This window comes from Spermophilus citellus, assembly GCF_964194105.1.
Source record: "Spermophilus citellus genome assembly, chromosome: 9".
NCBI classification, from domain to species: domain Eukaryota; kingdom Metazoa; phylum Chordata; class Mammalia; order Rodentia; family Sciuridae; genus Spermophilus; species Spermophilus citellus.
In genome coordinates this window covers 7,373,748-7,397,579 of record NC_138191.1, presented here as the reverse complement: position 1 = coordinate 7,397,579, position 23,832 = coordinate 7,373,748, and the positions used below count along the sequence as shown (strand labels likewise).

The window sequence follows — 23,832 nt, the reverse complement described above, 5'->3', positions numbered from 1 at the left end:
GAGGCAGGAGGATCACAAGTTCCAGATCATTCTCAAAAACTTAGCAAGACTGTCTCAAAATAAAATAAAAGGGAGGGCTGGGGTTGTGGCTCAGTGGCAGAGCGCTTGCCTAGCATGTGTGAGGCATTGGGTTCAATCCTCAGCACCACATATAAATAGATGAATAAAATAAAAGATTCATCGACATCTAAAAGTATTTTAAAAATATAAAGGACTGGGTGTCAGATGCAGTGATACCCATAATCCCAATGATTCAGGAAGCTGAGGCAGCTTCCTCAAGAATTCCTCAATTCCTCAAACTTGAGAATTGCAAGTTTGAGGCCAGTCTGAGTAACTTTGTGAGACCCTGTCTCAAAATTTTAAAAATGGCTGGGGCTATGACTCAGTGTTAAAGTACCCAAGGGTTCATGGAGGACACTTGTAATCCAAGCAACTCCAGAAGCTGAGGCAGGAGGATCACAAGTCCAAGGCCAACCTAGGCAACTTAGGAAAACCTTGTCTCAAAAACACAAAAAAAATTTTTTTAAGAGATGGGGGTATAACTGAGAGGCAGAATGCACCTAGGTTCAATCCCCAATGCCAAAAAAAAAAAAAAAATTAATAATAATAAGATAAGTAAATAGAAAGGGCTGGGAATGTAGCTTAGTGGCAGAGCACTTGCCTAGCATGTGTGAGGTCCTGGGATCAATTTTCAGTACCAGAAAAGAAAAAAAAAAAAAAAAAAAAAAATATATATATATATATATATATATATATATATATATATATGGGTTAATAGGGATGGGTTGACCAGGTTATTTTGCCTAAAGGCGAGTGAGGTAGGACTGGGGGAGGGTGGGTTGGTGGACCTTGGAGCTCTTGCTGGCCACTCCTGAAGCATGTCCCTGGTCCTGGAGACTTTTCTTTTACTGGATCTCTTCCGTCTTTCAGGAGCTGGGCCTGGTGGAGCTTCTGGAAAAAGAGGAAGTTCAGGCTGCTGTGGCTGCAGCCAACACCAAGGGTGATCAGGAGCAAGCCAGTAAGTCCTCCCCAGGCCGAGGCCCAGACTGGGTGGCTCCCAACCCCTTAGAAAAGCATCCCATCCCTTCCTGGGTTCTGTATTGAGCAAGGCTTACGACTGCCCAGTGTCCCAGCCCAGCAAGGGACTTTCCCCCTCACATACTCTGCTCCCATTCCTGGCTGGCTGGCTGGAGGGACACTACAGATAAGTTAATCAGGGCCTTAGAGATAGTGCCTTGTCAGTGCTACACTGGCCTGGACTCCTGGGCATGCAGTTTCCATCCGGGCACTTCACCTATGATTTTGACAAGTGTCAACCTGCTTGAATTTCTTTGGCTTATGAAATGTAGTGATTTCCCAGGTGAGAGAAGAAACTCATATTCTAGCTCAGTTTCCTTTAAAAAATTACTTACGAATATAATTCCTTATTCAAAGAATGTGAATGAGTCATGATTTCCCTCCAAGAGGTCAGTCTGTCTAGCCAGAGTGAAGAGAGGGATGCTCAGGCCGGCTACCGTGGCCTGCAGACACTAGATCGGTCACGATTGCTTGACTCGGTGTGACTTGCTGTCAGGTTCTGAGGTTGCTTGGTAGCCATTTACCTATGCCTAGCAGCTTTCCAACGCCAGCTCGCAGTAGCCCCCAGGTCACTCCTGGCTAGCTGCTTGCCTTATCTGCGTGGCTGGAACATTCCCGCTGGCTGTTGCCAGAGGAATCTCGAGCACAGATCAGATCTCCTCTCCCTTGTTGAACATCTTCAGATCTTCGTGGGTTCTTTCATTATTTATCCTCCACTTTGGTCCTATCTCCTTGGCCTGGCAGATAAGACCTTTCCAGAATTCTTCCCCACCTCTTCTGTCCGCATTCCATCGCGCTCTGCTGAGCCGAGGACCTGCTCCCGATGCCCCTAGCCTTTCCCGGCACCAGGCCTCTGGTCCTCTGGATTGCATCTCTCCCACATTTTCACCTGTCAGGAGCAGACGGAGACACCTCTTAGAGCTGTCTCAAAGACATGGTTTTCCTCCGTGAGGCCTCGCTGCTCCCTCCCAGCCAGAATCCCTCCTCCCCTGCTGCTGCAGCCTTCCCTGGGGACTGGGGGCGTACTTCTCACCTGGCCTTGACAGCAGTGCTCCAAGGGTATTTTTGTAGCCGTATTTCTCCTCAGGAGGCTGTTGTGCTCCTTGATGCCAGGGTCCACATCTGCCCAGAGTTTGTAAACTGAAACTACTCAAATGCACCATGGCCCCCTTCGAGTTTATTCCCGCCTGTTGGAGCTGGTTCCATACTCCTCTGCGCTGTCACCAAGGTTTGGTCCCTGGAGCCCCTTGACTAAGCTTCTCTTAGTTACGCTTCGTAGCCACCTGTCAATCTTGTGCTCACTACCTTAGGAGCTCACCTCTGCCTTGACAGCCACTCCTGTTCTTGCTGAGCTACTCTACTTCCAGGCCTGACAGATTGCTTCTTCAGGAGCCTCTTCTTAAAGCAACCCAGCCCCTTTTCCTCCTGAACATTTAGAAACACGTTTTGAGCCTGAAGAATGAATGGCTTTCTAGAGCGGTTACAAGGCCATTACCCCTCAGAGGTCCCCCGCAGAGCCCAGTTAGCCAGGAGAACTGGGGCAGGGAAGGCTGAGCCTGGGCATCCTCTTGCTTTCCTCCCCTGCAGTGCTCCAGGCTGTGAGGCGGGTCAACAAAGCCATCCAGAGGGGAGTGGCCACTGACACTGTGCGGGAGCTGATGTGCCCCGAAGCTCAGCTGCCTCCAGTGTATCCCTTTGCCGCCACTGTGTACCAGCAGGAGCTGGCAGTGCTCCAGCAACAGCAGCAGGGGGTAAGCCCAGAAGGGCAGGGCCAGGGGCTGCAGGCAGAGGGACCAGGGCAGTCCATTCTCCGAGATGCTGGCACGAGATAGGCCAGGGAAAGTGCTGTCACTTTTGCTTTCCTGAGCATTACCCAGCCAACGCCCCTGAGCAAACCCTGCTCCGCACTCACTTAGTCCTTAAGGGGACCCCACTGGGTAAGGAGGAGTATTTCCATTTTAGAGGTAAGGAAACCGAAATGCAAAGTAACTTGTGCAACTAGCAATGCTGGGAGTGAATGCGAGGTGGAATGTGTCCTGAAGCACATGCTCTCAACAACTCCACGTTCACCTCAGTCCAGTCCGTCCAGCTTCTCTGACAGTGAGATGATGGGACCTCGCTCAGGGACTCCCTGTCTATGGGGGAGTTATAAAACCCCTGTGGGTTCAGACAGAGACAGGAAGGGAGAGCAGACGTAGCTGCAAGAAGGCTTCAGAGCAGGGGGTGAGGCAGCAGAGCCCGGGCCCTGGGAAGGCTTCCGGAGACAGGAGAATCGTCCACCCACAGCAGGCATTTGCAGGGCGGCTACCCTGGCACAAGCTGCGCCTTCAGGAGGAGCAGTCACCACCTTCGAATCCCCTTAGAACAAGGAAGCGTGAAATGAGTACCAAGAGGTAAACCAGAGCGAGCGAGGTTAGGGACTTCAGAGGCCCCAGTTTACGTCTGCTAGTCCTTAGCTGTGTGACATTGGGCAAGTCGTTCACCCTCTCCACCCATCACTGTTTTGTGAAAAAAAGGGAACAATAAGCCAAGCATGGCGTCTCATGCCTGTAATCCCAGCAGCTCAGGAGGCCGAGGCAGGAGGATTGTGAGTTCAAAGTCAGCCTCAACAACTTAGTGAGACCCTAGGCAACTTAGTGAGATCCTAGGCAACTTAGTGAGACCCTAGGCAACTCAGTGAGACCCTATCTCTAAAAAAAATATATATATATAAAAAAGGGCTGGGGATGTGGCTTCTTGGGTAAGCGCCCTCTGGGTTCAATCCTTAGCGCTTGCCTAGCATGCATGAGGCGCCAGGTTCGATCCTCGGCACCACTTAGAAATAAACAAATAAAGGCATTGTCTCTACAACTACCAATGATAATAATAATAATAATAAAAAAGACAGGGGGCAACAATCATATATCTACTCATTGGATTGTCATAAGGATTCAGTGAGTTAACAGGTGCTTAGAGAGAGGGCCTGGTAAGGAGGTTCTGGCTATCTTTACTATTTGTTGTTATTTGCACTGTTCTATTTATAGAAAGCAGGAAGGGTGCTCAGACAGAGAGAATAGCATCAGCAAATATTTGAAGAGGAGGCGGATGAGAACTGGGCAGAGAACTGGGTCCAGGGCCTTGCCATGCGCAGCACAGGGTGGAGGTGCCCCTCTGCCCCCATCTCTGGCCTAGCGCAGTTCTCTTTTCCCCTGGTACTGAGGATGAAGACCAGAGCCTTGCTCATGCTATCAGCCCAGAGCAGGACTGACGTGAAGTAGAGACTAGAAGGTCTCTGGCAGAGTCCACTGCTTAGGTCTGCGCTCTGGAATCTGCAGTTGGGTTCAACAGACATTATTGGCCACGGGCTTGGCTGTGAGATGGGACTCTTCATGATACTCGCCTCATTGGCTTGTTATGAAAATTAAATGGTGCTATGTGTGAAGTGCTTCTAGTTGCACAGAGTAAGCATCCCCAGGTTTTGAGTACAATTGTTGTCAGTGAGTGAATCCAGACCCCGGGCTTTGAGCATAGTCTAGGGAATGGTAGGACCCTGGGCAGGTCAGCAGGATTCCCCCAGGGGCCTGGCTCCCCGTTGGGAACCACCCTCCCTCCCATTGCAGGAGCTCTGCCAGGAGGAGCTCTTCGTGGCTGTGGAGATGCTGTCGGCCGTGGTCCTGATCAACAGGGCCCTGGAGGCCAGGGATGCCTGTGGCTTCTGGAGCAGTCTGGCGGATCCTGCCACTGGCCTGGCGGAGGTGGAAGGAGCAAATGCTCAGCGGTGAGAAAGGTTCCGCCCTGTGGGAGCCGGGGATGGAGGGAATACGGATGAGACTAAGAGTTGTGCTGGAGATCAGCCTTTAGCGGGATGCTCCATCCTGGGCCCAGGCGCCCTCTGGGTCTGTTCACAGCTCTGGGCCTGTTCTCCAGTGTGGGTGAGTTCGTTCCCCTTGTCTCCACTGACGGATTCTTTCACAGCAAATGTTTGAGTAGCTACCCATAGGCCAGGTACTATTCTAGGTGCCGCTCTCCTCAGACCTCCGTGAGAGAGCAGGAAAAGGGTGATTACCAGAGTGGAAGCCAGGAAAGCCGAGGGCAGGCGCACGGGAGGGGCGGGCTTCCTGTTCCCACTGTGCGATTTCAGATGACCTTCTGCATGGGGGGTCATCCAAGAGGGACCTAAAGGGCCTAATGAGACAGAGGCCTAAGAAAGAAATATTCTGGGTGCATTCAGAGGACACCAGGAAGGACTGGGCTGTTAGCTCAACTGCCAAGCAGGTGCTTAGCATGTGCAAGGCCCTGGTTTGATCCCATCCCTGGGGCCACAAAAAGTGAAAACAGAACATGAGGAAGCCCGAAGCCCGGGTAGCAGGGTGACCTGAGGCAGGGAGAGGAGTGGGAGGTGAAGATGGGGTAGCAGAGGCCAGACCATGGAGGCCTCTGGATTTTACTCCAAGTGAGCAAGGAGGGAGACAGCTTGACCTACTTTAGCAGGGTCGTTCTGGCTGCTGGGCTGAGGATCGATGGCAGGAAGACCTGGTAGGAGCTATTAGAGTAATCCAGACACTAGTGATGGGCTGTGGCCCAGGGCAGCAGCAGTGAGGGTGGAGAGAAGCGTCAGCTTGTGGCTGTTTTGAAAGCAGAAGTGGCAGGGTTGGGGGTGGAGTGATGTGGGATGTGACAGGGAGTGGAGTCAGGTTGACTCCAGGGTTTGGGGCAAGGAAGAGACCTTGGGACACAGTGTAATGGGGAATCGGGAGTCCAGATGTGAGCTGAGGGGTGTCTGCGTTTTTGTTGTTGTTTGTATCAGGGATTGAACCCAGGGTGCTTAACCACTGAGCCGCAGCCCCAGCCCTATTTTGTATTGTATTAAGAGACAGGGTCTCACCAAGTTGCTTAGGGCCTTGCTAAATGTCTGAAGCTGCTTCGAATTCCCATCCTTCTGCCCCAGCCTCCCAGGGCACCAGGATTACAGGCGTGCGCCACTGTGCCTGGCCCAGGTGCTCCTTGTACACTCTGGTGGAGGTTCTGAAGAGGCTGCTGGATATCTGGCAGCTGGAGGTGTGCCTTGGGAGTCATTAGCATTTAAGTCCTGAGGTTAGGGGTGAGAATTCAGGGAGAAGAGTTCCACAGACAAAAAATTAGGATGTGCCTATTTAGAGATCGGGAGAAACCTGCAGAGAAGCCTTAGAAAGAACTGCCTGAGGCGGAGGCAGGGGTGAGGGTGAGCCCAGAGAGTGTGCTGTCCCGAGGCCATAAGAGGAACTGGCTCAAACGTCTCCTGACTCTGGGTGACAGTGCACACACCACTCACCTCGCTCCCCTCTCCCTGCTGCCAGGTACTTTGATGCCTTGATGAAACTGCGACAGGGACGTGGAGTAGATGGGACCTTCCTGAGCTGGAATGACCTGCAGGCCACCGTGAGCCAGGTCAACGCCCAGGTCCAAGAAGAGACCGATCGTGAGTATAGTCCAGGCCAGGGGGAAGGCGGTCTCACTAAGGCAGTCCCTTCCCTCGGCCACAGTTCTGGGGCCTCTGCCCATCTAGGTCTCTCTTTCTCAGAGGTCCTTGCAGTCAGTCTTATCAATGAGGCTCTGGATCAGGGCAGCTCTGAGAAGACCCTGTCTGCCCTGCTGCTTCCTGCTGCTGGCCTGGAAGATGTCAGCCTTCCTGTTGCTCCTCGGTATCATCTCCTCCTTGTGGCAGCCAAGAGGCAGAAGGCCCAGGTGAGGTTAGGGCTGGCCGGGTGGGTCACCAGAGCAGGAGGAACAGCCCTGTGGGTACAGCTATGCCCAGCATGCACCCAGGTAGAGCTCCATCCTGATGGCCACACGCCAAGGTGTGGGGCACAGGCAGAATTCAGATCTCACGGGGGAAGCATGGTTCCAATTGCCAGGGCACTGGACAGCTGGGAAGAGCACAGGCCTGCTGTCTCGGGCGCCTGCTACTTTTTAGTTCCCGTTGAGTTCCGAGCCCTGTTGAGGGCAGGGAGAGTTCCTGGGGAGTGCGCGTGGAATGCCAGTGAGAGTTCGGGCAATAAAGTAGTTCCTGTTTGAACCTACAAGTGCCTCGTGGTGGCTCAGTTATTTTGTGCCCAGCCAGACTGCGGCACCTACCCATACAGGGGACCAAATGTCGCAGTCTGGCTGGGCACCAAATCGGGAGGTCACGGGAACTCAGGGAACTCAACGGGGAACTCCAGGAGAACTCAAAAGTAGCGGCAAGTAGCTGGAGGCTGCAGGGGTCTACATACAACTGAATAGACAGCCTGTTTGAATCCAGCATCATCCAGTCACAGCAATTATACACAGCTTAACTTAATTATCATCATCTTAATGGCTCACTGGTATCACCTCTCAACCACTCCTTCTGGCAACATGCCAGGCGCCATCCTGACTCAGCTGTGGCTCTCTACAAAGCACTAAGCAACTCAGAGAGATCCTGTCTCTAAATAAAATACAAAATAGGGCTGGGGATGTGGCTCAGGGGCCAAGTGCCCCTGAGTTCAATCCCTGGTACCAAAAAAAAAAAAAGTACTTCAGCAGGACACAGTGGCACACTCCTGTAATCTCAGTGACTTGGACGACTGAGGCAGGGGAATCAAATTCTAGGCCAGCCTGGGCAACTTAGTGAGACCCTGTCTCAAAATAAAAAAGGGCTGGGGATACAGCTCAGTGGTGGAGCACTCGGGTTCAATCCCTAGTACTGATAATAGGATCCTTCTTTCTCTCTTTCTCTCTCCCTTTCTCCCTCCCCTCCCCTCCCCCCCACTCTCTCTGCGCCTGGCACATATTTATTAAGAAAATGTTAGTTTCCAACGTCTGCTACTTATGAGGAGAGTTGGGAGGGAGCAAAACCTAGGGTTGGGTGTCAGACTGACACTGTCACAGGCACAGGCTGTGTTGTCCTGTGGTCTCACCTAATCTTCCTTCTACCTTGTGGAATTTGTCGGATTGAGGCCTGTGGAGCAAGAACAGTAAGGAGTAGGTAAAGGTTGGGGCCAGGACCAGCCTGAGAAGGTGTGAATTGAGGTGTTGAGAAGTGGGGGTGGGGGCTGGTAGGTGGAGACTCCAGAGTGGGCTGTCCCTAGGCAGGGCTGAGACACAGGGCAGGGAATGGAGCTATTGGGAAGGTGGTAGAGACTGAGATGTTGGTTGGAGTGGTGCACACCTGTAATCCTAGCTACTCTGGTCACTGAGGCAGGAGGATCACAAGTTCAAGACCAGCCTGGGCAATTTAGCAAGACCTTGGGAATGCAACTCAATGGTGGAGTGCACACAGGTTCAGTTCCTAGTCCTGAGGAAAAAATTAAAAAACTATATTGAGGGTATGAGAAGATAGGCAGGTAGAGACCCATGGACAAGTGGAATCAGTGCTTGGGACAGCCTGGATAGAAAAAGAGCCTTCTGAAGTTGAGTGCAATGGCACACGCCTGTAATCCTAGTGGCTCAGGAAGCTAAGCCACTAGGATTAGATTAGGCAGGAGGATCGTGAGTTCAAAGCCAGCCTCAGTAGTTTAGCAAGGCTGAAAGCAACCTAGCAAGACCCTGCCTCAAAATAAAAAAACAAAAAGGGCTGGGGGTGTTGTTCAGTGGTTAAGCACCCCCAGATTCAGTCCCTAGTATCACACACACAAAAAAAGAAAAAAAGCCTTCTGTGCCTGGGTGCCTGGTGGCAGTCCCAGGGAGCCACAAGGCCATGCCTGCGTAGGAAAGAAGGGAATGAAGTTTGTCATCCCTGGGCTCCTGGTGTCTGCCTGCAATTTGGTTCTCCCTGGCTCCTTAGCCTGGGAACCTGGAGAGGTCAGCTTAGAGTCTTATCTTTTTTCTGTCTCTCTCAATTTTCCAGGTGACAGGTGATCCTGGAGCTGTGCTGTGGCTGGAGGAGATCCGCCAGGGAGTGGTCAGAGCCAACCAGGACACAAGCACAGCTCAGAGAAGTAAACCGGCTGAGCAGGGGCACTGGGAGGGCAGGGGAGAACACAGGGACTCGGCAGCATCCCAGATAAGCAGCCACCCAGCACCCCCACACCCCACCCCGCCTCTCCCTCCAGCTTCTGAGAGGAGGCAGAACAGGAGGCTTGCTGCCTGCACCACAGGGTGGATTTCCTGGCAAGCAGCAGGGCAGGAAATTCTTAGGAATGAACAGCCTAGCCCACCACTGCTTCCTGCTTTGCCCTCCTGTGGGCGCTTTCCCTGCAACATGAGCCTATAAGATCATGGGGTGGCCCAAAATCCACCCCGTTTCTGCTGGTCGGTTGAGTTTGCTTCCAACAATGAGCTCTGGCTTGGCTAGAGAATGTTGATCCTGGGGAGGAGAAGAAAGGTTGGCTGGAGTTGGAGGGGAATGGGCAGGATTGGGGCAGGCAGACCCTGGTGTGCTGGGGGTGCTCAGGGGGCCGGTTTTCAGGGTCTGTGGGGACTGGAGGGCAGGTGCGCATTAGCCCTTCCCACTTCTGTACTCTCTTCTTCTAAGAAACTCTCCCAGAATTCCTTGCCCATATCCTGCCTTTGACCTTGGAATGAGCCAATTTTGCTTCCCCTGAGCGCCTGCCTGCCTGGCCCACTTGCTTCCTCAGGAGCCTCCCGCACAGCCAGCTCCTCCTTCAAGCACAGCACCCGCTGTTGCTCCTCATGACTGTCTGTCCATCCTGGGATATCCCCATCTCCATCAGATAGGGTGACCTCATGGCCTTCTATTTTTTTTTAATTTTATTTTATATTTATGTGGTGCTGAGGATCGAACCCAGTGCCTCACACCTGCCAGGCAAGCGCTCCACCACTGAGCCCCAGCCCCAGCCCTGTCCTTCTCTTTTGAGTCCTGCCCCACTAGGTAGGACAGGGCCTGTGGGAGGGACTTGGAGGGCAGGACTGACTGCTCTCTCCTGTGCCTGTCAGTGGCCCTCGGTGTGGCTGCCATCAACCAGGCCATCAAGGAGGGCAAGGCGGCCCAGACAGAGCGGGTGTTGCGGAACCCTGCCGTGGCCCTCCGAGGAGTGGTTCCTGACTGTGCCGATGGCTACCAGCAGGCCCTGGAGGGTGCCGTGGCCAAGAAGAGGCGTGCAGGTAATGGCCCCGCTGGCCCTCGGCTTCTCTGGCTACCCCGGCCAACTCGTGCCTTCTCAAACCTTGTCTGCTTCCTTGGCTCCTGCTCAGGGGACACAGCTTTCTGGGTTCAACATGACATGCGGGATGGCACTGCCTACTACTTCCACCTGAAGACCTTCCAGGGGACCTGGGAGAAACCCCTCAACGGCCACCTCCACACCTCCCACCTGAGTCGTGAAGAGATCCAGGTGGGCAGGGACCCTTCCAGGGCAAGGGGTCACGGACGGGGTTACCCTAAAGGAGAGGCTCCTACCCGTCAGAGGACTTAGGCTTTCTCTCCTGCCTCCACAGTCGGCCATCACCAAAGTCACTGCTGCCCATGACCGCCAGCAGCTCTGGAAGGCCAACGTCGGCTTCATCGTCCAGCTGCAGGCCCGCCTCCGTGGCTTCCTGGTCCGCCAGAAGTTTGCTGAGCGTGCACACTTTCTGAGGACCTGGGTCCCAGCCGTCATCAAGATCCAGGTGCATCTCCGGCTTTCTAAGTGTCCTGGGCCCAGGCTGACCTGAGCTGTAGGGGGATCGCTCCCCTTCCTCCTGACCGCGGGGATTGGGAGGTCCTGGGCCTGTAGACGGTGGCAGTGGAGCACAGAGCCTGGAAGGGACGACTGAAGTTGGAAGCCGGCCCTGCCCCTGTTAACTGTGTGACCTTCAAAGTCACTCTCTCTGCCTGTTTACTCCCAGAAAAATAAGAGATGATGGTAGGGTTGTTACAGGGTTCAGTGAGTGACGTTCAGTGTTTATGAGCAGTGCCTGCAAGCAGGCAGGAACATGACGTGACCTGGTTATTGGCCTCTTCGTCACTGTCCAGAGAACGGAAGGGGTGCTTTTTAGCCTCCCCAAAGGAAGAGTGAGGTGTGATTTAGTCAGACACCAGGGGGATGTCCTCACGAGAAAAGGGGGTGTGAGGAGGTGAGAGGGCTGGACTGTGCCTGGGGACAGGGGAGCCTTCCGCCTTTCCTCTGCATCCAGCCAGCCCTTCGGGTTCGTCCACCCTCTGGGTGGTCCAGTGTGGCCTCTGAGGCTGGCCCTCACGCACCTGGCCAGCTGGGAGGATAGCTGGGGGCACTGTGCAAGCCGGGAATAAGGGAGACCTTCCAGGCAGGGATATCTGGAGGACTGCATGGGGATGTTAGCTTGATCTATTTAGTGCCTCTGAAGGCCCCGCATCTGCAAAGCACGCCACACGGCAAGCACGGGAGATGGGCTTGAGACCCAGTGAGTGGTCACATCTCTCCCCTCGCAGGAACTGCAGGCAACGTTAGATGTTGTGACAGTCAGGATACAAAGACAACAGCAGAAATACCAAGAGAGACACATGTGAGCCTGAGACTGGCAGATGGCCCTCGATTATGACCTCGGGCCTGCAGGGCAGGAACTGAGAGCTCGGGCTTTGAAGTCAGAGGCCAGAGTTTGCCTCCTTGACCTACCCCTTCCAGGTCAAAGATACCGTCTGTGCCCCTTACCCTTCCGGCAGTCAGTTTTCTCGTTGATAATGAGGGTACTCGCCTCCTCTGTTGACGATGGGGAGTAAGTAGGAAATCACATGGAAGGCTTAGTGGCTCCATTAGTGGTTGCTGTTAGGAGATGTTGTGATTAGGGCACTGGTCCCTCAGCTCAGTACAGAGCTTGTGGAATTTCAGGTAGTGCCTGAATCATGGGGACTCCCCTCCTGAGCCGAGGCTAGGATTTCACACCTGGAGATGAAGAGCCACACGGCAGTGGGAGAGGAGACGGGGATGGTGTGCGTGTTTGTGTGCCAGGGGCATTTGTCTCTCATTCTAGAACTGTGGGGTCCTGGATCAGAGAGGTAGCTGAGACCCTCAGGCCACTTGCCCTCCAGCCTCAAAGATGAGACTGACTGGGCATGCTAAGATTTCAGTCTTTCCTGAAACCTGATCCAGCTGGAACCCAACCAGGGTTCTGAATTCTGACTAGTCCAGATTAGGAATCGTGTGTCTTTTGGTCGTTTTGGGTCATTTTGTGGTGCTGGGAATCCAACTTGGGGCCTGGCTTATCTGAGGCAGATTCTCTGCTACTGAGCCATGCCCCAGCCCAGGAGGCAGATTATTAAGGAAGTGCTTTGTTGGGGCTGGGTAGGGACTGAGCAGAGAGAGAAACCCTCTGGTGCCAAGTATGGTGGCACACTCCTGAAATCCCAGCAACTTGGAAGGCTGAAGCAGAAAGATTGCAAGTTCGAGGCCAGTCTTAGCAATTTTGTGAGACCCTGTCCCCAAATTAAAAAAGAAAAAGGCTGGGTGCAGTGGTGCACACCTATAATCCCAACGATGCAGGAGACTGAGGCAGGAGGATCACAAGTTCAAGGCCAGCCTCAGCAACTTAGCAAGACCCTGTTTAAAATAAAAAATAAAAGGGGCTGGGGATGTAGCTCAGAGGTTAAGTGCCCCTGAATTTAATCTTTAGTACCAAAAAAGAAAAAAATAAAAGCAAAGAGAGGGGCTGGGGATGTGGCTCCAGCAGTAGCGCGCTCGCCTGGTGTGCGTGCAGCCCGGGTTCGATCCTCAGTACCACATACCAACAAAGATGTTGTGTCCGCCAAGAACTAAAAAATAAATATTAAAAAAAAAAAAAAAAGCAAAGAGAGAAGAACCCTCTGCCTGTCCCTACCGTGCTTTCCACTGGGTACATCAGCAGAGGCTGAAGTGGGCGGGGGAGTACAGAGGGCAGGCAGGGGTTTGCTGGCCTCTGGGCTCCAACATGGACCGCTGGTGGGGGGCCAGGCTGCCTCTCTTTCATCCTAGCTTAACAGGGACTGAGTAGCCTGAGGAAGAAACCTATCCAGGAGAAGTGGCTTTAGGCAGGATGGGGGGACAACTGGGTGAAGCCACAGCAGTGTCAGTGGTAGAGGACCACCTAGGCTTGCACAATGGGAAATGCTTGGCACTGGCCTAAAAGACAGGAAGAATTTCAGTGTGTAGAGGTAGAGCTGGGGCTGGGGGTGGGCACAAATAAAGGTTCAAGGTCAGAACCTCATAAGGCGTGAAATGTCCGCTGTGGCCGGCATCCTTAAGATGGTCAAAGACCAGTGGAAAGTCAGGTGGGGGGTGGGGCCAGAGGGTCGGGAACTTGTGTCCGAGTGCTATCCAAGTGGTACTTCAGAAAGGTTGATCTCACCCAAGCCTGGGGTGAAAGGAAGAGGTTCCTGGGAAAGACTGAAACAGGAGGGCTGTGAGGTTTGCATTTGAGAGAGGAGATGGGGTGTGGCTTGGGGAGGAGTTGGTCAGGTAGATCCTTTGCAGCAGACCAGCCCCAGAGAGGCCAACAGACTGACAGCTATTCAGGAACCTTGGCGGGAAGATTTGCTGAGAGCTGGGGTCCACTGCTGGATGGTGTCATTATAGAGAAAAGTGTGACTTATCAGAACAATAGGAACCTGCTGCCCAGGTGGCCGCTGGTGGAGATGGACACACGGCTCTGTGCCTGTACATGCTTCCCATCCGCAGCTGCATGTTGCTCCAGAATGTTCTCTACCCACTTTCTGTGCGTGTGAGGGAGGGAGTGTGTGATAGGGTGTGGGTGGTCTGCATATGGGTGTCTTGAGTGTATTTTGGGGGGATATGGTGGATGCTTTGGTGAAGTTGGTGAGTAGGTGTTTGCTCTATTAATAGATCATCTCTTAGACCTGTTTCTTGCAGTTGAGTTTCCATGAGTGGGTGTTAGTGTGGAGGGGTGGTGTCTGTGTGTCTGCATCTGTGTCCTCTGGGGCCAGGCAGTGTGCAGGAGACATGGTTGGCTACGTGTAACCATTCAGTCTTCCCCATAAAGTGGGAAGTTCTTTGAAAACAGGACCAGTTTCCCTTCCTCCCTTTCTCCTCACCCTCTCTGCAAACCCTAGGACAGGCCATTCCTGCAGGTCTCTTGAGCCAGAGGACACCTGCTGTGGTTACCTCCTTTTCTCTTCTGCTCTGCAGGCTCACTGGCGGGGTTATAGACAGCGCAAAATTTACCTGGAACAGTTGCAGTATTTTAAAGCAAACCTGGATGCCATAGTCAAGGTAGGTATTGTGGCTTGGTGGGTTTCTGAATTTTGAGGGACGCTCTGAGAACAATTCTGTAGTCCTCTCGCAACCCTGTGACCTCTGGAGTTGGCTGGGTTGGCCTGGGTCTGTGGGTGGGTCTCTAGCCTTGGGCTCTGAGGCAGAGTCTCCTCCCAGATCCAGGCCTGGGCCCGGATGTGTGCAGCTCGGAGGCAATACCTGAGGCGCCTGCACTACTTCCAGAAGAATGTGAGTGTCACCCTGGTCCCCTGGCCCCTAGTCCAACCTTTGCCCATGAGACCAGAGCAAGGACAGCCAGCCACCTTGTTGCTGTCTGTGTTCACGGCAGGTTGACTCCGTTGTGAAGATCCAGGCATTTTTCCGAGCCAGGAAAGCCCGGGATGACTACAGGATGTTAGGTGAGCTGCCCGGCCTACCCTTCCCCTCTTGATGGGGACATAAGACCCCAGAGCCAGGCAGGTCTAGGTGGTCCTTCTTGGGGTGCACAGCAGTTAGGGGACAGGCATTCACAAGTTGCCCGTGCAGGAGTGTGGAGCGGGGGTGGTGACACAGTAACAGCCCGTTGCAGGCAAAGGGCCTCTCGCCAGGTCCTCTCTGCTTCCGGCGTATCTACCACAGCAGACCAAAACGACAAGATTCCCCTCCTCTCCCTGCGGCTCCCACTTTCTCCAACTCTGTCGCTTCCCTGGCCCGTGACTCTGCCACCTCACTTTGTGGCCCCCACACATGAGGCCTTAGCAAGGCGGGCAGTCTTTGTACCACGCAGGGGAACTTGGAAAGCACTGGAGGGGGCGTCATCTTCCTGCCCTTTATTTCCCAAGAACACCCTTCTCTGCTGCTCTTGGCCCCGTCCCTCAAATCCAGAAGCCTAGCCTTGAGGTGCCTTTCTTTTCTGTGGAATTGACTAGTGTCATCTCCGTGTTTACCTCTGGCCCCGGTCCTACAGCCCCCTGCCTCTCTGGCTGGAGGCTATGCACTCTTGGGCTTCAGGTTGAACGTGCCATCTAGAGTCCCCTCCCTCACTCCTCAGTCCTCTTTCCCCCTTCCTGCCCTTCAGGGGCCTCGGGCATCTCCAAGGCAGCCAGCTTCCTTCCCTGCCCACCTCTCCCAGCCTGGCTGTTGCACTAACACAAGACCGTCCTTTATCTTTTCAGTTCTTAATTTTTCTAGAAAAATTTGTTCTTCCCGGTCTTGTTTGCCAACTTCTTCAGCCCCCAGACTCTGCCCAGAGCTCTGCCACTTGCTAGTTGTGTGGCTCAGACAAGATACCTAACCTCTTTATTGCCTCACTTTCCTCCTTTACACGGTAGAGATGGTGACACCCATCTCGTAAGGTCATCAGTAAGATGGATGGTTATGGTGTCTGGACCTCGTGGAGTGATTTTAAAACACTTAGAACACTGTGGCGCATCCCTGTAATCCCAGCAACTCGGGAGGCTGAGGCAGGAGAATCATGAGTTCAAAGCCAGCCTCAGCAATTTAGTGAGGCCCTAAACAACTCAGTGAGACCCTGCCTCTAATAAAATATAAAGGGCTGGGGATGTTAAGGTCTGGCTCCATGGTTAAGCGCCCCTGGGCTCAATCCCCAGTACCCCTCCCCCCCAAAAAAAGAAAAAGAAAAACCAAAGCCCTTATCATGACGTCCATCCTATATTGGACGTTGTATGCATTGGTGGCTTGGCGGCTCAGAGGCTGCTGCTTCCTCTTCTTCCTCTTCTGTTGCTCCTCCTCTCCTCCCACCTTTTCTCTGTCTTTCTCTGACCTCCCCGTATTATGGAACACGTCAACCACCCCATCTCTTGGGCTCCCCTGCATGCACAGACCCTCCCCACAAGAGCTCTGTGCCAGGCAGCGGGGCCAGGAGGAGGCTGGTCAGTGCGAGGAGAAGCAGCTCAACCCAGTAAGAGGGGGATGGATGGGAGGAGGCCCCCAAGGAAACCCGAGGGAGTTGGGCTCTGGCTGTGGTGTGGCAGGTCACCTACAGAGGGCAAGGAGCACATCAGGGCAGAAGAACAGCTCCCTGTCCACCCCAACTGTAAGACAAGGAGCCCAGGGACAGGCCTGGCCGGGAGACAGAGCCAGTTAGAGCGGATCTGAAGTTCAGGGCCTGTGGCCTCGAACAGAGGTCAACAGAGGGGCCTGAGGGTGAGCTGACTGGAGTGGAGAGAGGCTGGGGGAGGCCTCTGACCCCACACCTCTGCCCTCCGGCAGTGCACGCAGCCCACCCCCCGCTCAGTGTGGTGCGCAGGTTTGCCCACCTCCTCAACCAAAGCCAGCAGGACTTCTCAGCCGAGGCCGAGCTGCTGAAGCTGCAGGAAGAGGTGGTCAGAAAGATCCGCTCCAATCAGCAGCTGGAGCAGGACCTCAACCTCATGGACATCAAGATCGGCCTGCTGGTGAAGAACCGGATCACCCTACAGGTGAGGGGCCCTCAGCCACACCCCCACCGCCAAATCCAGCTGCCTCTGGGGAGGGCATGTTGGCCAGTCTCTGGTTGCTGATGAAATCTTTTCAAAATGTGTGGATTTTTTCACTAAAGCCTGAGTCCTGTTCCAGTGGTCCTCTGGCCTTGCAGTGAGCCATTGGCTAGGGATGTGGGCAAGAATAGGGGAGGTGGAATTGGAATGTCCGGCTCTGCTGCCTGCTAGTGAAGAGCTGTGGGTGGTCATTTCACCTCTAAGCCTGTTTCCTATTTAGGAAACTGAAATAATAAGAGTGTTTACCGCCCCACCCTCAGGCCACATGTGAAGGTAAATATGGAAACTTCTTACTGAAACTGTTAACGGACATACAAACATGCAGTGAGAAGATGGTAGTGACACTGTGATATTTCCCTCAAATTTGCATAACAGTCTAATACGAAATAATAGCAAACTGGGCACAGTGGCACACACTTGTAATCCCAACCCCTAGGGAAACTGAGGCAGGAGGATTGCAAGTTTGAGGCCAGCCCTGGACAACTTTGGAGACACCCTGCCTCAAAATAAAAAACAAAAAAGGGGGCCAGGTGCAGTGGTGCACACCTGTAACCCCAGTGGCTCAGGAGGCTGAGGCAGGAGTATCACAAGTTCAAAGCCAGCCTCAGCAACTTAGCAAGGCCCCAAGCAACTTAGTGAGATCCTGTTTTAAAATAAAAGATAAAAAAATATAAAGGGCTGGGGATGTGACTCAGTGGTTAACAGCCCTGGCTTCAATCCCCAGTACCAAATTAACAATAATAATAGTAATAATTAAAAATAAATAAATAGGACTGGGCTGGGGCTCAGTGGTGGAGCCCTTGCCTAGCATGTGGGAGGCACTGGGTTTGATTCTCAGCACTGCATATAAATACATTTTTTAAATGACCATCGACAACTAAAAAAAATTTGTAATTAATTAATTGACTTAAGGTATTGTGTCCATCTACAACTAAAAAAAAATTAATAAATAAATATACATAAATAAGGGCTGGGAATGTAGCTCAGTGGTAAAGTGTCCCTGGGTTCAATCCCCAGTCTTGAAGGGGGAAAAAAAGAAAAGAAAGAGAGAAAGAAAGCAAAACACAAGTAGACACAATGCCTCCAGCCTGGCAGCCGGGTCCTCTTTGGGGACTCACTCCTGTGAAAGCAGAGGTGCCAGATGGAGTCTGGGCAGTAGGAGGGGCCCTCCCTCGCCCCAGAACCGCTGCTCTTTCCTGGCTCACGCCTGTTCCCTGAACAGCAGAGAGCCCTGGCCCGTCCAGGTGCTGATTCTAGACCATATGTTCCGTGCGCGGTGCTGGCCTGGGCTGGTCGCATTGCCTGCTCTCCTGCGCCTGCAGGAAGTGGTCTCCCACTGCAAGAAGCTGACCAAGAAGAATAAGGAGCAGCTGTCAGATATGATGGTTCTGGACAAGCAGAAGGGATTAAAGTCGCTGAGCAAAGAGAAACGGCAGAAACTAGAAGCTTACCAGCACCTCTTCTACCTGCTCCAGGTGAGCAGAGGACTTTGGAAGAAGTCTCTACCACCCCCTCAGGGCCCAAGACCTTTTCTGTGTCTTTTCCCCCTTGCAAGGTATCCTTTCCCATAATCCTAATGCCCCATCCCTGGGGGAGAGACTGTCTGCTTCCTAAGAAGGTGAGACTACTTTCTCTAATCTGGGTTCCATATCAGCCCTTCCTGTCTCCCCAACTGTTTGCAGACTCAACCCATCTACCTGGCCAAGCTGATCTTTCAGATGCCACAGAATAGGACCACCAAGTTCATGGAGGCAGTGATTTTCAGCTTGTACAATTACGCCTCCAACCGCCGGGAGGCCTACCTGCTGCTCCAGCTGTTCAAGACTGCGTTGCAGGAGGAAATCAAGTGGGTACTCCAGATGCAGAGGAGGGGAAAGGGTGGGCTCAGAGGTGATGCCCTGGGACTCCCTCACAAGGTGACGGCTCCTCTGGGCACGGTGGCGCACACCTGTAATCTCAGTATCTGGGAGGCTGAGGTAGGAGGATCACGAGTTCAAAGCCAGCCTCAGTAATTTAATGAAGCCCTAAGCAACTCAAGGAGACCCTGTCTCTAAGTAAAATATAAAATCGGGCTGGGGATGTGGCTTGAGAGTCCCTGGGTTCAATCCTGGTACCGAAAAACCACATAAGATGATGGCTTGTTGAGGTGCAGGGTAGACTGGCAGCAGAAGCCCAGTCTTCTCTGCCTCCGTGGAAGGACTGTAGGGCATTTCCGGGTAGCACAGTGGGCCAACATGGGCTGACATATTAACAAAAAGGATGAAACCGAGATAACAGGTCATTTCTTAAGATAAAGACACTATCTGGGCATGGTGGTGCATGCCTGTAATCCTAGTGACTCAAGAGGCCGAGGCAGGAGGATTGCAAGTTTGAGCAACTTAGCGAGACCCTATCTGGAAATAAAAAATAAAAAGGATGTAGCTTGGTGGTAAAACACCCCTGGGTTCAATCCCCAGCACCAAAAAAAAAAAAAGAGACACCAGAGCAGGCTTCCAGGAACCAAAATCCCAAAAAGAAAAAGCAACTATCTGTCCTACACAGAGCGGAGACCAGCTGCACTGATCTTTTGAACCACAGGTCAAAGGTGGAACAGCCCCAGGACATAGTGACAGGCAACCCAACGGTGGTGAGGCTGGTGGTGAGATTCTACCGTAATGAGCGGGGACAGAGCGCCCTGCGGGAGATCCTGGGCAAGGTTATCCAGGATGTGCTGGAGGACAAAGGGCTTAGCATCCACACAGACCCCATCCACATCTACAAGAGCTGGATCAACCAGACTGAGGCCCAGACGGGGCAGCGCAGGTGAGCAGATGGGCAGAGGAGAGCTCTCTCTGATCAGCTTCAGCTGGACCTCACTGGGGAAGCCTGGGTGTGTTTGAAGGTGACATACGGATGAGCATGCTGATTCATGCAAATATGACACCACCCCTATAGGAGTAAATAAGGTAGCCTTTCAGACCCGTTCTGGTGATTGACACCGGTGGGCTCAACATAGAGTGGGCACACATGACTATGCTAGTGTGCCTCATAGCTGTGGAGTTAGGATGTAGACTTCTTATTGATAGGGGATCATATGAATATTCAGATTTACAGATAAATAAGCAAATGAGAACATGGAAGTAATAGGTTATCCTTGTAGGTTGGGGGCATTGCTCAATTTCACAGGTGCTAGGAAATGGATCCAGTGAGGAGATCTGGAAATCCCAATGGCTGCTCTGGATGGCATAGGAGGCTATAAGTGAGGGAAATACAAGTCCCCAACTTTCCCTGTTGTCCCAAGTGCCAAAGACTATTTGATGGGGCGGGGTACAATGGCGCACACCTGTCATCCCAGCAACTTGGGAGGCTGAGGCAGGAGGATCACAAGTTCAAGGCTAGCCTTAGCAACTTAGCAAGACCCTGTCTCAAAATAAAAAATAAAAAGGGCTGGGGATGTAGCTCAGTGGTAAAGTGCCCCTGACTTTAATCCCAAGTTCCATACACACACAGACACACCTCGATGGGCAGTCCCCTTATTTCCTCTGGTTCCCTTAGGAGTCTTGACACAAATTCTAGGTTCTCCATTCCTTCCCACACTCTCCAGCCTCCCGTGGGTACGCTAACTCTTCCTCCCCTGCCACACAGTTCTGTAAACCTCCCCGAGTCCTTAGCAAGTCAGTGTGAAACCCTGGTGTTGGGAGAGAGATTGCGGGAGAGAGGCAGCAGGAGGGGCTCTGGCTTTACCTGGTCTCTCTGCCCACAGCCGTCTCCCCTATGACGTCACCCCCGAGCAGGCCTTGAGCCACCCCGAGGTCCAGAGAAGGCTGGACATCTCCCTGCGCAACCTCCTTGCCGTGACTGACAAGTTCCTCGTGGCCATCGTTTCTTCTGTGGACCAAATTCCGTAAGTAGGACTGCTGTGCTGCAGGCTGGGCACTGGATGCCCAGGGCAGCCATCAGGGGAGGGCAGAACTGGACGACAGCCCGAGGGAGGAAGCCAGAGAGGGGAGTGAGGCTGGAGGTGCCCGAGCGGGCCGGGAGCCACTGCCAGGGTGGAATTCAGCGGCGGGTCTGTCCCATTGGAGGTCACGGGAGCCAGAGCAGGGAACCTGAGATGATGATGGGGACATTACTGTCTGAGCAAATGGGGATCAAATGGAACTCTTTGATCCACAAAGTCAAACAGAAGAAATACTTCGAAACAGTAAAGCACCTTATAGTTTTTCCCTTCTTAAAATTTAGTATAAAGAATGGGTGGGGTTGTTGCCCCTAGGTTCAATCCCCAGTACCAAAAAATTTTAAAAAATTAAAATAAGCTAGAAAGGACAAGAGTGGTCATTGCCACTTTCCAGACCAGAGAACACACCCTCAGAGGGAAAGGAAAGGGCCTGAAGTCTCCGGCTGGTGAGCAGTCGGACCGGAGTGTCCACTCCCGTTCATTGACCTCCTTGGGCAGGCCCTGCCCCAGCCCCAGCAGGCCCTGCCTCGGCCCAGACAGGCCTCTCACAGCTCCTAAGATCCCTGACAAGATTGGCTGCCTCTGGGGCTGGGTCGTGGCTCAGTGGTAGAGCACTCGCCTAGCACGCGTGAGGCACTGGGTTCGATTCTCAGCACCACGTATAAATAAATGAATAAAATAAAGGTCCATCAACAACTAAAAAAAAAAATATTTAAAAAAATAGAGCCTCCCGGGTTGTCTTGGGCCAGTGTTGTGTCTATGAATGCCGGATACCCAAGGGGTAGGTTAAAGCCTCCCTGGGGAAGGCCGGGGATAGGTGACCTGGGTATTCTGCAGAGGAGCCGGGAGTCTCAAAGAAGAGACTCTCCAGCCGTGTTGGAGGCAGTGGGAGAGCTTTAGTAGCTGACCAGGCCCTGTCTCTGACAAGGCTCAGAGGTGTTGGAGGATGGCCGCAGGGGCCTGCCTATGGAAGTGGAGGGACAGGGATCGGGCTCAGCTTTGGTGAGGCTGGGAAGGCAGAAGCAGCCAGCCAGCCAGGCCACGCTCTGGCTAGGGATGGCAGAACCGGCAGACCTACTGCTTTTCCCCAGCTATGGGATGCGGTATGTGGCCAAAGTTCTGAAGACAACCCTGGCAGAGAAGTTCCCCGATGCCACAGAGACTGAGGTCTATAAGGCAAGTGTCATCTCCCCCTCCCCCTCCTGAGCCCTGCTGGCACCGTACTCCCGATAGGCAAAGGGACAGAGAACCCTGTGCTGTAAAATCTAAGGAGGAAATATGCTCCCCACTGTGAACCGTGGCTTCTTGGGTTCTAGACACGCCTCCTGCTCAAGTTTGATGCATGACCTTGAGCAAATTGCCCACCTGCTCTGGGTCTGGTTTCTTCTCTGCCAAGTAAGGGGTTGGCCCAAGTGGTCCCTTCTAGCTACGAGAGCTGGGAATATAGAGGGGTAGCTGTGAGGGTGGCCTCTGGGCGTTTCTGGGAAAGTGTCCTCTGCCCTTAGGTGGTGGGGAACCTGCTGTACTACCGCTTCCTGAACCCTGCTGTGGTGGCTCCTGACGCTTTTGACATCGTGGCCCTGGCAGCGGGCGGTGCCCTGGCCGCCCCCCAGCGCCATGCGCTGGGGGCCATAGCCCAGCTCCTGCAGCACGCGGCAGCTGGCAAGGCCTTCTCTGGGGAGAGCCGGCACCTGCAGGTGCTGAATGACTACCTGGAGGAGACACACCTCAAGTTCAGGTCTGGTCCTGGCATCCCATCGCCCTCTGTCCTTTCTCTCCATTCCCACGGTCCGTGGCCCACTTCTCCCCTGTGGAGAGCATGAGGGAGGGAGGCACAGGGGTGAGAGGCGTGGTGACCAGGCGGGGGCCAGGCGGCGGGAGGGCTGCCCAGGGGAGAGGGGAGGGCTGTGTTAGAGGAGGTTGGTTTGAGTGGGACACTGGGACAGAGCCAGGGCAGAAGCTGAGACTGGAGAGTCAGAAGTGGTCCCAGCGGTCGCTAGAGAGGGTCAGGGAAGGAATGACGGGGACAGAACACGGTGGGGATGCCAGCCCTCCCCATCTCACTTGCCCTCCCTCTGGGGACAGGAAGTTCATCTGCAGAGCCTGCCAGGTGCCAGAGCCAGAGGAGCGCTTTGCGATGGATGAGTACTCAGACATGGTGGCTGTGGCCAAGCCCATGGTGTACATCACGGTCGGGGAGCTGGTCAACACACACAGGGTGAGGGGCCGGGACAGAAGGATACCGGCTAGGTGGGGAGGGGATTGGAAGCCCACGGTGGGCAGGATGGTCCCAGAAGGAAGGCCTTGCTGGGTCCCTGCAGCTTCTGTCCTTCCTCCGCCGCAGCTGCTGCTGGAGCACCAGGACTGGGTCGCTCCTGACCACCAGGACCCCCTGCACCAGCTCCTAGAGGACCTTGGGGAGCTGCCCACCATCCCTGACCTCATCGGTGCGTGCCCCCCCCCCCCCCCCGGCAGCTGGGACCTGCCAAGAGGGAAGGACAGGAAGGGGCAGTGGGAGGGCACGTGGGCATGTCTGCTTAGCCTGGGGTGCGTGCCAGCAGCTGGTGATGTCTCCCTCCCTCGCTTCCTTGTCCTGAGGTGGACACGGGCCTGCAGACTGACCTGGAGAGAGTGGACAGATCCCAGAGGGACCCACTCCCATTATGTCGATGGCCAGTTCAGTCATGTGCAAGAGACGTGGAGGGACAGGGCCTTTCGGGGGTCCCAGAAGGTTTCTCTGATAAGGAGGAATTTTAGGCTGAGGAGTGAGAGGAAGATGTCTCCAAGGGTAGAGGACGGAACGAAGGGGTTGGGGTTGAGCAGGGGCACCAGGCTGTGGGGGGGACGGCCCAGCCCCCGCTCTGGCCCCCAGGGCTGAGGTGTGGGGAGCATCACCAGCAACGCAAGGTCCTTCCATGGCGCTCAGGTCGAGGGTATCGTGTGGAACCATGGGGGAGCCTGGTGCTGGGACCCAATCTGAGCACTGTCCCTCTTGTTCCTCAATCCACCCAGGGGGGAACGTAGCTGCAGATGGGCACGTGGATCTGAGCAAGCTCGAAGTGTCCCTGACACTCGCCAACAAATTCGAAGGGCTTGAGGCAGAGGCTGACGACACCAAGGCCCAGAGCCTGCTTCTAAGGTGGGTGTGGTGGCCCCTGCCCCCCTGAGACCCTCCCTGGCCTTGTGCCCCATACTGTGGCTCCGCTTTCCTGTTGGCCCCTGAGCCTGTAGGAGGTGCTCC

General features: G+C 53.9%; 1 protein-coding gene across 1 annotated transcript in view; it reads left to right on the top strand.

Annotated features, from left to right (window-relative positions):
* The window catches only part of IQGAP3 (IQ motif containing GTPase activating protein 3), a 39,628-nt gene that overhangs the window by 10,029 nt on the left and 5,767 nt on the right, over positions 1 to 23,832 (top strand). Inside the window, exons 11-32 of the mRNA XM_081308483.1 lie at positions 931 to 1,018; positions 2,665 to 2,828; positions 4,677 to 4,834; positions 6,393 to 6,514; positions 6,617 to 6,780; positions 8,903 to 8,993; positions 9,952 to 10,119; positions 10,210 to 10,349; positions 10,453 to 10,623; positions 14,091 to 14,174; positions 14,334 to 14,405; positions 14,506 to 14,575; positions 16,389 to 16,597; positions 17,977 to 18,129; positions 18,337 to 18,500; positions 19,232 to 19,456; positions 20,397 to 20,537; positions 21,683 to 21,767; positions 22,097 to 22,329; positions 22,677 to 22,809; positions 22,936 to 23,038; positions 23,604 to 23,730. Of these exons, the coding sequence (XP_081164609.1) occupies positions 931 to 1,018; positions 2,665 to 2,828; positions 4,677 to 4,834; positions 6,393 to 6,514; positions 6,617 to 6,780; positions 8,903 to 8,993; positions 9,952 to 10,119; positions 10,210 to 10,349; positions 10,453 to 10,623; positions 14,091 to 14,174; positions 14,334 to 14,405; positions 14,506 to 14,575; positions 16,389 to 16,597; positions 17,977 to 18,129; positions 18,337 to 18,500; positions 19,232 to 19,456; positions 20,397 to 20,537; positions 21,683 to 21,767; positions 22,097 to 22,329; positions 22,677 to 22,809; positions 22,936 to 23,038; positions 23,604 to 23,730 (3,065 nt within the window). The remainder of the gene's footprint in view (positions 1 to 930; positions 1,019 to 2,664; positions 2,829 to 4,676; positions 4,835 to 6,392; positions 6,515 to 6,616; positions 6,781 to 8,902; positions 8,994 to 9,951; positions 10,120 to 10,209; positions 10,350 to 10,452; positions 10,624 to 14,090; positions 14,175 to 14,333; positions 14,406 to 14,505; positions 14,576 to 16,388; positions 16,598 to 17,976; positions 18,130 to 18,336; positions 18,501 to 19,231; positions 19,457 to 20,396; positions 20,538 to 21,682; positions 21,768 to 22,096; positions 22,330 to 22,676; positions 22,810 to 22,935; positions 23,039 to 23,603; positions 23,731 to 23,832) is intronic.